This window comes from Panulirus ornatus, chromosome 20 (genome assembly GCF_036320965.1).
Source record: "Panulirus ornatus isolate Po-2019 chromosome 20, ASM3632096v1, whole genome shotgun sequence".
Taxonomy (NCBI): domain Eukaryota; kingdom Metazoa; phylum Arthropoda; class Malacostraca; order Decapoda; family Palinuridae; genus Panulirus; species Panulirus ornatus.
In genome coordinates this window covers 68,806,319-68,824,824 of record NC_092243.1, presented here as the reverse complement: position 1 = coordinate 68,824,824, position 18,506 = coordinate 68,806,319, and the positions used below count along the sequence as shown (strand labels likewise).

Sequence of the window (18,506 nt, the reverse complement as noted above, 5' to 3'; positions counted from 1 at the left end):
TGACAGCACGTCGACGCTGGTATACCACATCGTACCAATTCACTCTATTCCTTGCACACCTTTCACCCTCCTCCATGTTCAGGCCCCGGTCGTTCAAAATCTTTTTCACTCCATCCTTCCACCTCAAATTTGGTCTCCCACTTCTTCCATCCCCTGGTTCAATCCACTGACAGCACGTCGACGCTGGTATACCACATCGTACCAATTCACTCTATTCCTTGCACACCTTTCACCCTCCTGCATGTTCAGGCCCCGGTCGTTCAAAATCTTTTTCACTCCATCCTTCCACCTCAAATTTGGTCTCCCACTTCTCCTTCCATCCCCTGGTTCAATCCACTGACAGCACGTCGACGCTGGTATACCACATCGTACCAATTCACTCTATTCCTTGCACACCTTTCACCCTCCTGCATGTTCAGGCCCCGGTCGTTCAAAATCTTTTTCACTCCATCCTTCCACCTCAAATTTGGTCTCCCACTTCTCCTCGTTCCCTCCACCTCTGACACATATATATCCTCTTTGTCAATCTTTCCTCTCCCATTCTCTCCATGTGACCAAACCATTTCAATACACCCTCTTCTGCTCTCTCAACCACACTCTTTTTATTACCATACATCTCTCTTACCCTTTCATTACTTACACAATCAAACCACCTCACACCACATATTGTCCTCAAACATCTCATTTCCAACACATCCACCCTCCTCTGCACAACCCTATCTATAGCCCATGACTCACAACCAAATAACATTGTTGGAACCACTATTCCTTAAAACATACCCATTTTTTGCTCTCCAGGATAATGTTCTTGCCTTCCAAACATTCTTCAATGCTCCCAGAACCTTCGCCCCCTCCCCCACCCTGTGACTCACTTCCGTTTCCATGGTTCCATCCGCTGCCAAATCCACTCCCAGATATCTAAAACACTTCACTTCCTCCAGTTCTTCTCCATTCAAACTTACCTCCCAATTTACTTGTCCCTCAACCCTACTGAACCTATGAGCTCAACCCTGGATGGTCTGTGAATGTGTCATGGTCAGGAATGCTATCCACTACACCATGGGAGTCCAATATTGAAATGATTCCATACTTGAAAAATCTCTGAAAATATCTCATAATGCTTCCCTACAGTGACAGATAGCAAATAAATACAAAGCAAATAATAAAAAAAATCTTCTAAAGGAGTAAAAAATAATTACTTATTTACAGACTTTAATGTCCCCAAAGTATATATCAAACCTAGATTCAAGCATGAGGTATTCAAGCATGAGGCTAATTGTTATCACTTCAATTGAATCCTGTCCCACTGAAAAATAGCTCCATACATCAATGCTAACATTCTCAATTTCTCTAAACAATAAAATCGAAAATAGTCAATCAGAGCACTAATACTAGCCTTCTAATGGGTGATGTAAAATGGGTGTAAATCGGTGTAGCTAGACCATAGTGATAATATTCTGGTGGTTCAAGTGTGCCCGAGCAGAAGTAGACCGCTTGCATCATGCATCTTGTGGTCATTATGCGAAGCATACTATTGAAGAAAGGATTGTTGTCCCGAGTGCCATGATTCAGGCCATTGGCCAGGGTCTTGTTGCTTGTTACATCTAAATGGAGGTCCTGAGAAGAAAAAGAACTGGGAATAAAGGCCCATTCTGAATGTGGAAAATAGCTTATTCTTTAGAGATAACACATGTAAAACATGAAAATGGATGACACAAATATATGCAGAAACTAACAGTGCTTGACTCCTCTTGTGACATATTAGACTTCAAAATGATTTAGGAAGCAGTAAAACAGTGCCTGATTTTTTCTCATGTACACTTTCTCCTCTGGGTTGGAATTCTATGTAACATATCCTAATATACTGCGAACAGATCACTTGCAGACAATGCAAAAACATACTTTTCATTAGTTTTTCATGCATAATTATGTTTTCCACCTTGGTGAGATAATATCAGGAACAAACAATGGCCTCATTTCCATACAATATCTCTAGTTTCTACGTTTAGCATATCAGAATTATTGCCAAGAAATCACATCTAAATTTTCACCAAAGGTAAACACTTGAGCCTCCCCATACAATAGATTTGGAATACATAAAGGTTACCTCAGAGCTAATGAAAAGCATGTTGTTGGGCCAGAATCCTTATTTGCCCTTTACTCATGCTAAAGCAGTACACTGTTGCCCTATCAATGACATTACCCAGCTAAATTTTCCTTCCCCAGCTGTGTGCATCACCAACCTCAAAGCCTAGCTCTCTGCAACTCTGGGAGTGGAGGATTTGGACACATGAAGGATGATGGGCAAATGAGGATTCTAGCTCAAAAATGTGCTTTTGACAAAGTTAATTTACACTTTTTGAACACATTTATCCACATAAACATTTCACAATAAACCTATGGGGATGAGGCTCTGCTTAGCTGATGACCCTAAGGTAACCAGGAGCAAAACCAACATTCTTTTTACAGGAAGGGCATCCCTTCCCTCCAAGTGCTAATTTTGCATTTTTCGGACACCCTTAGAAATTACTTACGGCAATCCAGTGCCCTAACTACCAACAACAAACAAAAGCTGGTGACTTTTTAGATGGCAAACACTTAGGTCTATCATGATGGGGCAAGAAAAGGGCCATGGTGGCTTCTGAGAGAGCCCTGAGTGGAATTTAAGGGTCTAGCTCATACTGTACAATGCAACCAATCACATGGATATGTATAAGGCAAAATGACAAGGATGTATAAACATGAAAAAAGTAAAATTCAATCAAAGCAAAGGCTAAAAGATACACAAAAGGTACTATTAAAAAAGATATTTCCTTTTTTTTACTTGGGAGGTTCTAGTCACAGACAAAAGTTCACACCAAGGCCAGATTTTCATTGAAATATAGAAAGATTAATGAAAAGGAAAAAGAAGAGATAAGGGAAAGTATTCATGAATTTTGTAAGAGGTGAAAAACCTGTCTTAGAAATCAAAAGTGCCTAGTCATAGTGACTGGGAAAGACATGAGAGGGTAGAGAATTACAAAGCTTCAAGGTGTAGGGAAAGAAACGTTTATCAAAGCTGCCTTTCCTTGAGTTGCCAACAGCCACACAGTAATCATGTGACACTTGCCGAGTATTTCATGATCTAGCTATTGGGGTGGGCACACAAACAGCAAAAGCCAAAGAAATACCTAAAGAAGAGGGAAAATGAACCAACAATGTGGCAAAGGGAAAGTAGGTCAAGTTTTGAAGTTTGCCTGTGAGAGTTGATCAGTTGGAGTGCAGAGCTAGATTCACCTCATATGTGAGAGCAGATTTCCATACAAGGACAGATAAATCCTCTGTATAAATGGAGCAACAGTTTGAAAAAAGAGAAGTCTTGACAAGTTAACTATACTCCCAATTTCTTAGAGGCAGACAGCTAATTATATAATGAGGGGCTTCTAAGACAGAATGGATGTTACAGTAATACCAAGTATGCTCATTGAGTTAAGTGACATTACAGAACCATCAAAGGAGAGATGAAAGTTGTGAGGTATTTCCGACAAAAATATGGGTAGAAACTGGGTCTTGGATGCACTAAACTCAACCAGATATTATCTAAATCGCTGAGATAACCTGTCCAAGTCTGATAATCCACTGAGATGTCCTGTCCAAGTCTGAGTTTATTGAGGAAGTTGTGTAATGGCCATCTGCAGATCAAGCGAGAAAAGAAGGCAGCAGGACTGAAGGATGTGGAGGAATGCAGTACTGAGTTGTCAGCATATGGGGGCACATGTTATTTTTAGAAGAAAGGATACTGTTGATAAAAGGATATAAAGTGTAGGAGACAGGACAGAACTTTGAGGGACAACACAGCTGATAAGAGTAAGGGGAAGAAGCTGATCCATCAACAACCATAAAGATAGAGCAGCCAGAGAGGAAGCTAGATATAAGAGAGCAAAATGAGGAAGGGAAGCCAAGTGAGGGGAGCTTACAGACAAGACCCCAATGCAACAGCCTGTCAAAAACTTCGGATATATCCGAAGAAACTACACAGATATCCCCAAAATCTTTCAGGGATGATGACTAGACATTACTAAGATAAGAAAGAATACCACCAGTGGATCCCACTTTATGGAAACCATACTGGTGATTAGAGAGAAGGCTGTGAGATTCAAGACGTACAAGGAAATGGGATTTAAGGAGGGATTAACGGACTTTGGAAATGGGAGCTGTCAAAGTAACAGGATGATAGTTAGAGGGATTAGAATGATCACCCTTCTTGAGGATGGGATGCACCAACACATGCTTCCAACAAGGAAAAGATCTGGTTTTTACACAGCAAGGAAATAGATGAGCAAACAAAAGTGGAAGTTCAGAGGCACACTACAGATGAGATAAACATTACAAAAATGATGATGGCATTCAACAGAAATCTATTTAACACTACAAATAGCTGCTGGGGAATGAATGTGGCAAATGAGGCCATTTCTTCATCTGTTCCAACAATCCCATGGTAATGTGGGTAACAGCAAACAATCATGAAAAAACTACTTACTTGACTTTTTGCAGCTAATAAGAGAGGTTCAAAGTTTGAAGGTGGTGGTGCAGGATGACGACGAAGAAGAGCACAGTCTGGGAAGTGCTACAAAAGATATCAACTCGTAAAAATTCATTATGAAACAGTCTTGATGCATATATCCCTTGAGCAAAATGACAATATTCTTAACAAACAAATCTTGATAGGCATAGACTTTGTCAATGGGTTACTAATATAAAGACTAAATGATATTTGGGGTAAAATACAGCCCACAACAGTCTTTGTAACAGTTAACTGTCCCCAAAGGAGCCTTGTCTCAGTCTACATACTAAAAAGTAGTTAAATTCAGTTTTTTAGAACCAATATGACTAATCAACATAAAATTCTTTTTACAACATGAAATCAAGTTATCCCTCAACATCATTTTTCTCCTCCCTTATGTATGTAGCCCTCTTTCAGTGTAATCTTCCATGTTCTTTCTTTACCTGGAGTGTAGTCTTAGCAGATGTAACATTTGCAAGCAACATGAACTCTTCCACCATGCTCATTGTTTCTAGGTGTTGCTTTGCTACAATATCAACCACAGTGTCTGTATCAGGATCAATATGGAATTTGACCTCCATACTAGCCAATACCAATGCTCTGTAACAGAAAGTGTTCAGTGTTAACAGAAAGTGTTCAGAGTTTCAAAATAAATCTTTCCCAAATAAATAATCAAGTTATGAGACTGTTCAGAGAGAAATTTGAGTCTATGAACCTACACAATCATATATTCAAAGGACTAATCGTTTTTTCATTTTTTTTTTTTTTTTATTATTATACTTTGTCGCTGTCTCCCGCGTTTGCGAGGTAGCGCAAGGAAACAGACGAAAGAAATGGCCCACCCCCCCCATACACATGTATATACATACGTCCACACATGCAAATATACATACCTACACAGTTTTCCATGGTCTACCCCAGACGCCCCACACGCCCTGCTTCAATCCACTGACAGCACGTCAACCCCGGTATACCACATCGCTCCAATTCACTCTATTCCTTGCCCTCCTTTCACCCTCCTGCATGTTCAGGCCCCGATCACACAAAATCTTTTTCACTCCATCTTTCCACCTCCAATTTGGTCTCCCTCTTCTCCTTGTTCCCTCCACCTCCGACACATATATCCTCCTGGTCAATCTTTCCTCACTCATCCTCTCCATGTGCCCAAACCACTTCAAAACACCCTCTTCTGCTCTCTCAACCACGCTCTTTTTATTTCCACACATCTCTCTTACCCTTACGTTACTTACTCGATCAAACCACCTCACACCACACATTGTCCTCAAACATCTCATTTCCAGCACATCCATCCTCCTGCGCACAACTCTATCCATAGCCCACGCCTCGCAACCATACAACATTGTTGGAACCACTATTCCTTCAAACATACCCATTTTTGCTTTCCGAGATAATGTTCTCAACTTCCACACATTCTTCAAGGCCCCCAGGATTTTCGCCCCCTCCCCCACCCTATGATCCACTTCCGCTTCCATGGTTCCATCCGCTGCCAGATCCACTCCCAGATATCTAAAACACTTCACTTCCTCCAGTTTTTCTCCATTCAAACTCACCTCCCAATTGACTTGACCCTCAACCCTACTGTACCTAATAACCTTGCTCTTATTCACATTTACTCTTAACTTTCTTCTTCCACACACTTTTCCAAACTCAGTCACCAGCTTCTGCAGTTTCTCACATGAATCAGCCACCAGCGCTGTATCATCAGCGAACAACAACTGACTCACTTCCCAAGCTCTCTCATCCCCAACAGACTTCATACTTGCCCCTCTTTCCAAAACTCTTGCATTTACCTCCCTAACAACCCCATCCATAAACAAATTAAACAACCATGGAGACATCACACACCCCTGCCGCAAACCTACATTCACTGAGAACCAATCACTTTCCTCTCTTCCTACACGTACACATGCCTTACATCCTCGATAAAAACTTTTCACTGCTTCTAACAACTTTCCTCCCACACCATATATTCTTAATACCTTCCACAGAGCATCTCTATCAACTCTATCATATGCCTTCTCCAGATCCATAAATGCTACATACAAATCCATTTGCTTTTCTAAGTATTTCTCACATACATTCTTCAAAGCAAACACCTGATCCACACATCCTTTTTCATTTTATGATACATATTACCACTATCCCTCACACTCAAGAACATTACCATGAGTTCAGGTAAAATAAGTTGACTTTTCTAGACTTAAACCAGATGAGCTGAACATTCTGAAGCTTTCACACTTGTTTAGAGAACACACTGAACCAAACTATGAACTGGTAAACCTAACTAGCATCCATACTCTGACCAAATCACCCAGAGTGGCTGGATACTAGACGCTAGCCCATTCAAAATTCTGTACAAAAAAGTGTTCTCCCTTGCTTTTGAAATGTTCACTCTAGATTAATATGTCCTGACAGAGAGTCACATTTTTTTACTTACATGTTTATCTTTGTGTCTGAATAATAAAAAATTTAAGAGATCTAAGCTCTATCACCTATTTTCTGAAAAGCAAAAAAGATTAAATAAAATGTGAAGAAAAAACTAACATAGCACTTTCTCTACTGTAACTGGTCACTAACAACCCATCAATCAAAAGGTGAGCTGATTTTAATATTGTTTTTCATACATATTCGCCATTTTTCACATTAGTATCAACAACAGAGGACTGAGTCTTAGATTGAAAATCCTCACTTGGCCCCATTCTCTGTTCCTTCTTGAAAAATAAAAACTGGAGGGGAGGATTTCCAGCCTCCTACTCCCATCCCTTTTAGTCGCCTTCTACAACATGCACGGAATATGTGGAAAGTATTCTTTCTCCCCCATCCCCAGGGGTAGTAATTCTAATATTCCTATCACAATATATGCTGGTTTAGCATCAGCTGGTTCAACTTTTCTAAGTTACCATGGTTAATTACATAAATTCCATTCAGCTACAATCAGCAACTAAATGACTGCCATCAGCATTCCATACAAATACTGATGAATTGTCTATCTTCAACTGATACCACATAAGATTAAAGTGGTACATAATGTCAATTAAAAGTCCATTTAAAAATAAACCTTCCAATATTTTTCACACATTTCCCATCCTGCATGAAGCAAGCTTCAGATAATCTTTGTTTGATCTAAAGAGTATTTCATGTTAGTGTATCTTACCCAGCATTAACCCTTTTGGTCTTCAACTGCTTAGCCAACATGTTGAGGTTTCTTAGGGAATTTGTGACGTTGTCTTGCATATTTGGGTCATCAATGCGTTGCTGGGCTTGTTCATAGCTTAATTCACCACGGGATTTTATTATTGATTTGCAAAATCTGCAATGAAAAGAAATTTCATATCAAAATTTGTGCATAAGGAACCCTCTATTCAAGGTTAGAGGTACTTATATTGTCATGTAAAAAAAAATCTTCATGCCATGATATTTGCCTCTGGCTATACATATAATGTATCTATTTGCTTTGTCACTGTCTCCCGCATTAGCGAGGTAGCGCAAGGAAACAGACGAAAGAATGGCCCAGCCCACCCACATACACATGTATATACATACACGTCCACACACGCATATATACATACATATACATCTCAATGTATACATATATATACACACGCAGACATATACATATATACACATGTACATAATTCATACTGTCTGCCTTTATTCATTCCCATCGCCACCTCGCCACACATGGAATAACAACCCCCTTCCCCCTCATGTGTGCAAGGTAGCGCTAAGAAAAGACAACAAAGGCCACATTCGTTCACACTCAGTCTCTAGCTGTCATGTAATAATGCACCGAAACCACAGCTCCCTTTCCACATCCAGGCTCCACAGAACTTTCCATGGTTTGCCCCAGACGCTTCACATGCCCTGGTTCAATCCATTGACAGCACGTCGACCCCGGTATACCACATCGTTCCAATTCACTCTATTCCTTGCATGCCTTTCACCCTCCTGCATGTTCAGGCCCCGATCACTCAAAATCTTTTTCACTCCATCTTTCCATCTCCAATTTGGTCTCCCACTTCTCGTTCCCTCCACCTTTGACATATATATCCTCTTTGTCAATCTTTCCTCACTCATTCTCTCCATGTGACCAAACCATTTCAAAACACCCTCTTCTGCTCTCTCAACCACACTCTTTTTATTACCACACATCTCTCTTACCCTATTATTACTTACTCGATCAAACCACCTCACACCACACATTGTCCTCAAACATCTCATTTCCAGCACACATCCACCCTCCTCCACACAACTCTATCCATAGCCCATGCCTCGCAACCATACAACATTGTAGGAACCACTATTCCCTCAAACATACCCATTTTTGCTTTTCGAGATAATGTTCTCGACTTCCACACATTCTTCAAGGCTCCCTGAATTTTCGCCCCCTCCCCCACCCTATGATTCACTTCTGCTTCCATGGTTCCATCTGCTGCCAAATCCACTCCCAGATATCTAAAACACTTCACTTCCTCCAGTTTTTCTCCATACAAACTTACCTCCCAATTGACTTGACCCTCAACCCTACTGTACCTAATAACCTTGCTCTTATTCACATTTACTCTCAACTTTCTTCTTTCACACACATTACCAAAGTGTTAAGTTATAAAAAAGTTAAGTTATAAATTTCAAATTTACCATCCTTCACCATCCCTAAAGCACTTGCAAAACAAAATCAGTTTTCCTGTACAAAAATCGATGACAGTATGTGCCCTAATATCTAATCAATTCATCCTCTACACAGTTAGTACCTAAAGTGTAAGTATGAAGCTTCTCTAATGTATTGCTCTTAAGTTTTTGTGCAGACAATAATGTGTCCCAGCAGACAAACGGACAGGGAGTTGCAGGGGTGAAGACACAAATGTCCTGCTTACTCCTTTGCAGTGACAGGATATGATAACTTCTAGATAATGAAAGAGTAGGTTCTGAACCTTCTTGAGACTAATTACAAAAAAGCAAGCTTTGCATGAGTTAGATTATATTGTCCATCCTGAAGAACAGTTATTGGTCAGCTTTATTGAAACAAGGCTCAATACAGCCCAGACAAAATCTAGCAAATTATCTTGAACTTTCTCTGATTCCCCTACTAGTCCACAACACCCACAGACATGCCTGGCAAATACCAAATGATGTCTTCAGGGGACATACACCTCTACAGCCTAGGCTGGGCCCATAGGTAGTACTTTACAAAATCTTTTATGCCTGTCATGCCAGCAGGATGTTATTTTTGGATGTAATTTCGGAACCATGCCTTCTACAATTTTCTTGGTATAGATGAAGACATACTTTTCCCCTCTGCACTCCAAGAAGTATAGCCTCAGACATTTCAACCATTCCTAGAAATTTAGTTTCTTTACCACATTAATATGGGCAGTGAAAGATCTCTGAACCAGGGTGTTGGTACACAAAATTATTCAATTCATGAAACAATCACCACCTTGAATAATATGTCTTGAAGATTTGCAGGATCCAGCCTGCCATCCTTCTGCATGAGGCAACCATTGTTTTGTTGTGTTTACAAAGGGTTAGGCTGTTTGAGGTCTTCCACATATATTTACACGGGGGTTCCCTTAGAGGTCAATTTCTATTTTCCGGCATTCTCTGTGGGCCAGCAATGGCCTGGTCCTAAGGTTGCTGAATTAAAGAGGTTCAACCTGTTTGTAGCATTTATGGACCTGAAGAAAGGGGATGACAGAGATGCTTTATGGAAAGTACAGATATATGGAATAAATGAAAAGATACTATATGCAGTGACAAGTTATGACTGGGAGAATACAGTAGATGAAAGAATCAGGTGCAAGCAAAATAAGTGGTTCCCAGTGACAATGGGCCTGCGTCAGGGAGGTGTGACCTTACCATCTGCCATTTAATCAGTTCAAGGATGGGGAGATGAGGGAGGGAAATGTATGGGTCTCAAAGCAAGGGGTGGGTCTACACTATGATGGGAGAGGACAACATGGGATGTAAGTCACTTCATGCTCGCATATGAAATGGCTCTGGAAAAAAAATTCATGAGAGAATCCCCAGAAACTGATGACAGAGTTCAGAAATGTATGGACAAGAATCTGAAAATAGATATAAACAAAAAAGAGGTTATGATGTGCAGCAGGGGAGGGGACAGGATGTTTTACGCATGAGTTTATCTGGTGAGGTTTTAGAGAAAAGGGGTGCTTTACTAAAGGTACCTCGAGTGTAAGATGGGAGTTAAGGTCCTGTGAGCATTAACCCCTTCACTGTGGGCCCTGCCTTTCATGAAACTCATATTTCAATGTGGACTTCAGCTTTTGACCAAGCTTAACATCTTAAACCTGGCATCTTTCAAATTGTACTAATTTTGTTGGTATGGTGATAAAAAGTTGCCAGAGGCCATGAAACTCATATACAAAACAAATAGTTCAAGGGTTAAAGCACTCTCTCAATGGCAAAAGGAGAAGTATCAAGTAATTCTGCTGCAGTAGAGGTATAAACATCAGCATACATAAAAGTATCTATGGCGCAAATTTCAAGAAAATCTATTTTTTCAAAAAAATCAAGAAAAATCCAAGGCTATATATAGCCTTGCATTTTTTTTTTGCTCAGATTTTCAACTTCCTCAGATTTTAATGAAAATCTGTGTATAGATGTTATTTTATATGGCATTTAAGTATTTGGAGTCAAAAGACTGTAATTCATAATATTAACCGTTTAATTAGAACCTGCAATAATTATGATAAAATCTAAATGCCAGTTACTCAACTAATTATACGAATTTTCAGATTTTGATCACAGATTCGTATTCAGCATACATAAAAGTATCTAGAAAATCTATTTTTAAAAAAAAATTCAGATTTTCAACTTCCTCAGATTTTAATGAAAATCTATGTATAGATGTTATTTTATATGACATTTAAGTATTTAGAGTCAAAAGACTGTAATTCATAATTAGCACTTGGACTAATTATGATAAAATGTAAATGCTAATTACTCGACTAATTATACGAATTTTTAGATTTTCACCACAGATTCGTATTCAGCATACATAAAAGTAACTATGCTGACAATTTGCAGAAAATCTATTTTTTCAAAAACAACAAAAATCCAATCTTTTTTGCTCAGATTTTCAACTTCCTCAGATTATAATGAAAATCTGTGTATAGATGTTATTTTATTATGTTTAAGTATTTGGAGTCAAAACACTGTAATTCATAATATTAACCGTTTAATTAGAACGTGGACTAATTATGATGAAATTTAAATGCCAATTACTCGACTAATTATACGAATTTTTAGATTTTAACAGCAGATTCGTATTCAGGATACATAAAAATATCTAGGCTGAAAATTTCAAGAATATCTATTTTTTCAAAAAAATCAAGAAAAATCCAAGGCCTTGCATTTTTTTTTTGCTCAGATTTTCAACTTCCTCGGATTTTAATGAAAATCTGTGTATAGATGCTATTTTACATGGTATTTAAGTATTTGGTGTCAAAACACTGTAATTCAAAATATTAACCGTTTAATTAGCTCCTGGACTAGTTATAAAATTTAAATGCTAATTACTCGCGTAATTATAAGAATTTTTAGATTTTGACCACAGATTAGTATTCAGCATACACAAAAGTATTTATGCTGCAAATTTCAATAAAATCCATTTTTTAAAAAAATCCAGAAAAATCCAAGGCTATAGCCTTAGATTTTTTTTGCTCAAATTTTCAACTTCCTCAGATTTTAATGAAAATCTGTGTATAGATTTTATTTTACATGGTATTTAAGTATTTGGTGTCAAAAGACTGTAATTCAAAATATTAACCGTTTAATTAGCACCTGGACTAGTTATGAAATTTAAATGCTAATTACTCGCGTAATTATAAGAATTGTTAGATTTTGGCCACAGATTAGTATTCAGCATACACAAAAGTATCTATGCTGAAAATTTCAATAAAATCTATTTTTTAAAAAAAAATCAAGATTTTTTTTGCTCAAATTTTCAACTTCCTCAGATTTTAATGAAAATCTGTGTATAGATGTTATTTTATATGGTATTTAAGTATTTGGAGTCAAAACACTGTAATTCATAATATTAACCGTTTAATTAGAACCTGCACTAATCATGATTAAATTTAAATGCCAATTACTCGAATAATTATACGAATTTTAAGATTTTGACCATAGATTCGTATTCAGCATACATAAAAGTATCTATGCTGACAATTTCAAGAAAATCTATTTTTTCAAAAAATATCAACAAAAATCCAAGGCTATAGCCTTGCATTTCTTTTTTGCTCCGATTTTCAACTTCCTCAGATTTTAATGAAAATCTGTGTAAAGATGTTATTTTATATGGTATTTAAGTATTTGGGGTCAAAAGACTGCAATTCAAAATATAAACCATTTAATTAGCACCTAGACTAGTTATAGAAAAGAAGAGTGAATGTTGGGGTGAAGAAGGTGGTGAGAGTAAGTGAGCTTGGGAAGGAGACCTGTGTGAGGAAGTATCAGGAGAGACTGTGTACAGAATGGAAAAAGGTGAGAACAATGGAAGTAAGGGGAGTGGGGGAGGAATGGGATGTATTTAGGGAATCAGTGATGGATTGCGCAAAAGATGCTTGTGGCATGAGAAGAGTGGGAGGTGGGCTGTTTAGAAAGGGTAGTGAGTGGTGGGATGAAGAAGTAAGAGTATTAGTGAAAGAGAAGAGAGAGGCATTTGGACGATTTTTGCAGGGAAAAAATGCAATTGAGTGGGAGATGTATAAAAGAAAGAGACAGGAGGTCAAGAGAAAGGTGCAAGAGGTGAAAAAAAGGGCAAATGAGAGTTGGGGTGAGAGACTATCAGTAAATTTTAGGGAGAATAAAAAGATGTTCTGGAAGGAGGTAAATAGGGTGCGTAAGACAAGGGAGCAAATGGGAACTTCAGTGAAGAGCGTAAATGGGGAGGTGATAACAAGTAGTGGTGATGTGAGAAGGAGATGGAATGAGTATTTTGAAGGTTTGTTGAATGTGTCTGATGACAGAGTGGCAGATATAGGGTGTTTGGGTCGAGGTGGTGTGCAAAGTGAGAGGGTTAGGGAAAATGATTTGGTAAACAGAGAAGAGGTAGTAAAAGCTTTGCGGAAGATGAAAGCCGGCAAGGCAGCAGGTTTGGATGGTATTGCAGTGGAATTTATTAAAAAAGGGGGTGACTGTATTGTTGACTGGTTGGTAAGGTTATTTAATGTATGTATGACTCATGGTGAGGTGCCTGAGGATTGGCGGAATGCGTGCATAGTGCCATTGTACAAAGGCAAAGGGGATAAGAGTGAGTGCTCAAATTACAGAGGTATAAGTTTGTTGAGTATTCCTGGTAAATTATATGGGAGGGTATTGATTGAGAGGGTGAAGGCATGTACAGAGCATCAGATTGGGGAAGAGCAGTGTGGTTTCAGAAGTGGTAGAGGATGTGTGGATCAGGTGTTTGCTTTGAAGAATGTATGTGAGAAATACTTAGAAAAGCAAATGGATTTGTATGTAGCTTTTATGGATCTGGAGAAGGCATATGATAGAGTTGATAGAGATGCTCTGTGGAAGGTATTAAGAATATATGGTGTGGGAGGCGAGTTGTTAGAAGCAGTGAAAAGTTTTATCGAGGATGTAAGGCATGTGTACGTGTAGGAAGAGAGGAAAGTGATTGGTTCTCAGTGAATGTAGGTTTGCGGCAGGGGTGTGTGATGTCTCCATGGTTGTTTAATTTGTTTATGGATGGGGTTGTTAGGGAGGTAAATGCAAGAGTTTTGGAAAGAGGGGCAAGTATGAAGTCTGTTGGGGATGAGAGAACTTGGGAAGTGAGTCAGTTGTTGTTCGCTGATGATACAGCGCTGGTGGCGGATTCATGTGAGAAACTGCAGAAGCTGGTGACGGAGTTTGGTAAAGTGTGTGGAAGAAGAAAGTTAAGAGTAAATGTGAATAAGAGCAAGGTTATTAGGTACAGTAGGGTTGAGGGTCAAGTCAATTGGGAGGTGAGTTTGAATGGAGAAAAACTACAGGAAGTGAAGTGTTTTAGATATCTGGGAGTGGATCTGTCAGCGGATGGAACCATGGAAGCGGAAGTGGATCATAGGGTGGGGGAGGGGGCGAAAATTTTGGGAGCCTTGAAAAATGTGTGGAAGTCGAGAACATTATCTCGGAAAGCAAAAATGGGTATGTTTGAAGGAATAGTGGTTCCAACAATGTTGTATGGTTGCGAGGCGTGGGCTATGGATAGAGTTGTGCGCAGGAGGATGGATGTGCTGGAAATGAGATGTTTGAGGACAATGTATGGTGTGAGGTGGTTTGATCGAGTAAGTAACGTAAGGGTAAGAGAGATGTGTGGAAATAAAAAGAGCGTGGTTGAGAGAGCAGACGAGGGTGTTTTGAAATGGTTTGGGCACATGGAGAGAATGAGTGAGGAAAGATTGACCAAGAGGATATATGTGTCGGAGGTGGAGGGAACGAGGAGAAGAGGGAGACCAAATTGGAGGTGGAAAGATGGAGTGAAAAGGATTTTGTGTGATCGGGGCCTGAACATGCAGGAGGGTGAAAGGAGGGCAAGGAATAGAGTGAATTGGAGCGATGTGGTATACAGGGGTTGACGTGCTGTCAGTGGATTGAATCAGGGCATGTGAAGCGTCCGGGGTAAACCATGGAAAGCTGTGTAGGTATGTATATTTGCGTGTGTGGACGTGTGTATGTACATGTGTATGGGGGGGGGTTGGGCCATTTCTTTCGTCTGTTTCCTTGCGCTACCTCGCAACCGCGGGAGACAGCGACGAGGTATAAAAAAAAAAAAAAACTAGTTATAGAATTTAAATGATAATTACTCGACTAATTATACGAATTTTTAGATTTTGCCAAATTCGTATTCAGCATACACAAAAGTATTTATGCTGCAAATTTCAATAAAATCTATTTCTCCAAAAAAAATCAAGAAAAATCCAAGGCTATAGCCTTAGATTTTTTTGCTCAAATTTTCAACTTCCTCAGAGTTTAATGAAAATCTGTGTATAGATGTTATTTTATATAATATTTAAGTATTTGGAGTCAAAACACTGTAATTCATAATATTAACCATTTAATTAGAACCTGGACTAATTATAAAATTTATATGCCAATTATTCGACTAATTACACTTATTTTTATATTTTGACCAATAATCCGTATTCAGCATATATAAAAGTATCTATGCTGATAATTTCAAGAAAATCTATTTTTTCAAAAAATATAAAGAAAAATCCAAGGCTATAGCCTTGCATTTTTTTTGCTCAGATTCTCAACTTCCTCAGATTTTAATGAAAATCTGTGTATAGATGTTATTTTATATGGTGTTCATACATTTGTTGTCAAATGACTGTAATTCATAATATTAGGCGTTTAATTGGCACCTGGATTATTTATGATAAAATTTAAATGCTAATTACACGAGTAATTATACGAATTTTTAGATTTTGACCACAGATTCCTATTCAGCATACATAAAGGTATCTATGCTGGAAATTTCAAGAAAATCTATTTTTTCAAAAAAAATCAAGAAAAATCCATTTTTTTTGCTCAGATTTTCAACTTCCTCAGATTTTAATGAAACGCTGTTTATAGACGTTATTTTATATAGTATTTAAGTATTTGGAGTCAAAAGACTGTGATTCATGATATTAAACGTTTAATTAGCACTTGGACTTATCATGATAAAATTTTAATACTATATACTCGACTACTTATACGAATTTTTACATTTTGACCGCAGATTCGTATTCAGGATACATAAAAATATCTAGGCTGAAAATTTCAAGAATATCTATTTTTTCAAAAAAAATCAAGAAAAATCCAAGGCTTGCATTTTTTTTTTTGCTCAGATTTTCAACTTTCGCAGATTTTAATGAAAATCTGTGTATAGATATTATTTTACATGGTATTTAAGTATTGGTGTCAAAAGACTGTAATTAAAAATATTAACCGTTTAATTGGCAATTAGACTAGTTATAAAATTTAAATGCTAATTACTCGCGTAATTATAAGAATTTTTAGATTTTGACCACAGATTAGCATTCAGTATTTATGCTGCAAATTTCAATAAAATCCATTTTTTTCTAAATCCAGAAAAATTCAAGGCTATAGCCTTTGATTTTTTTTGCTCAAATTTTCAACTTCCTCAGATTTTAATGAAAATCTGTGTATAGAAATTTTCAACTTCCTCAGATTTTAATGAAAATCTGTGTATAGATGTTATTATATATGGTATTTAAGTATTTGGAGTCAAAAGACGGTAATTCATAATATTAACTGTTTAATTAGAACCTGCACTAATTATGATAAAATTTAAATGCCAATTACTCGACTAATTATACGAATTTTTAGATTTTGACCACAGATTCGTATTCAGCATACATAAAAGTATGTATGCTGACAATTTCAAGAAAATCTATTTTTTAAAAAAAATCAAGAAAAATCTAAGCCTATACCCTAAGATATTTTTTGCTCAGATTTTCAACTTCCTCAGATTTTAATGAAAATCTGTGTATAGATGTTATTTTATATGGTATTTAAGTATTTAGAGTCAAAAGACTGTAATTCATAATATTAACGGTTTAATTAGAACCTGCACTAATTATGATAAAATTTAAATGCCAATTACTCGACTAAGTATACCAATTTTTAGATTTTCACCACAGATTCGCATTCAGGACACATAAAAATATCTAGGCTGAAAATTTCAAGAAAATATCTTTAAAAAAAATCGAGAAAAATCCAAGGGTATAGCCTTAGATTTTTCTTCGCTCAGATTTTCAACTTCCTCATATATAAATGAAAATCTGTGTATAGATGTTATTTTATATGGTATTTAAGTATCTGGTGTCGAAAGACTGTAATTCAAAATATTAACCGTTTAATTAGCACCTACAATAGTTATAAAATTTAATTGCTAATCATTCGCGTAATTATACGAATTTTTAGATTTTCACCACAGATCAGTATTCAGCATACACAAAAGTATTTATGCTGAAAATTTCAATAAAATCTATTTTATCAAAAATTCAAGAAAAATCCAAGGCTATAGCCTTAAATTTTTCTTCGCTCAGATTTTCAACTTCCTCATATATTAATGAAAATCTGTGTATAGATGTTATTCTATATGGTATTTAAGTATTTGGTGTCGAAAGACTGTAATTCAAAATATTAACCGTTTAATTAGCACCTGGAATAGTTATAAAATTTAAATGCTAATTACTCGCGTAATTATACGAATTTTTAGATTTTGACCAGAGATTAGTATTCAGCATACACAAAAGTATTTATGCTGAAAATTTCAATAAAATCTATTTTTTCAAAAAAATCAAGAATAATCCAAGGCTATAGCCTTAGATTTTTTTTGCTCATATTTTCAACTTCCTCAGATTTTAATGAAAATCTGTGTATAGATGCTATTTTATATGGTATTTAAGTATTTGGAGTCAAACGACTGTAATTCATAATATTAACCGTTTAATTAGAACCTGCACTAATTATGATAAAATTTAAATGCCAATTACTCGAATAATTATAAGAATTTTTAGATTTTGACCATAGATTCGTATTCAGCATACATAAAACTATCTATGCTGACAATTTCAAGAAAATCTATTTTTTCAAAAAAATATCAAGAAAAATCCTAGGCTATAGCCTGGCATTTTTTTGCTCCGATTTTCAACTTCCTCAGATTTTAATGAAAATCTGTGTAAAGATGTTATTTTATATGGTATTTAAGTACTTAGTGTCAAAAGACTGTAATTCCGAAATATTAACCATTTAATTAGCACCTAGAGTAAGTTATAATATTTAAATGCTAATTACTCGACTAATTATACAAATTTTTAGATTTTGCAAAATTCGTATTCAGCATACACAAAAGTATTTATGCTGAAAATTTCAATAAAATCTATTTTTTCAAAAAAAATCAAGAAAATTCCAAGGCTATAGC

At 36.9% G+C, this 18,506-nt stretch overlaps 1 protein-coding gene across 1 annotated transcript in view; it reads right to left on the bottom strand.

Annotated features, from left to right (window-relative positions):
- Positions 1–18,506, bottom strand: part of Dis3 (exosome complex exonuclease RRP44-like protein Dis3) — an 88,673-nt gene that overhangs the window by 10,624 nt on the left and 59,543 nt on the right. Inside the window, exons 13-16 of the mRNA XM_071675174.1 lie at positions 7,719–7,874; positions 4,987–5,143; positions 4,520–4,606; positions 1,397–1,617 (exon numbers count right to left, since the gene is read on the bottom strand). Of these exons, the coding sequence (XP_071531275.1) occupies positions 1,397–1,617; positions 4,520–4,606; positions 4,987–5,143; positions 7,719–7,874 (621 nt within the window). The remainder of the gene's footprint in view (positions 1–1,396; positions 1,618–4,519; positions 4,607–4,986; positions 5,144–7,718; positions 7,875–18,506) is intronic.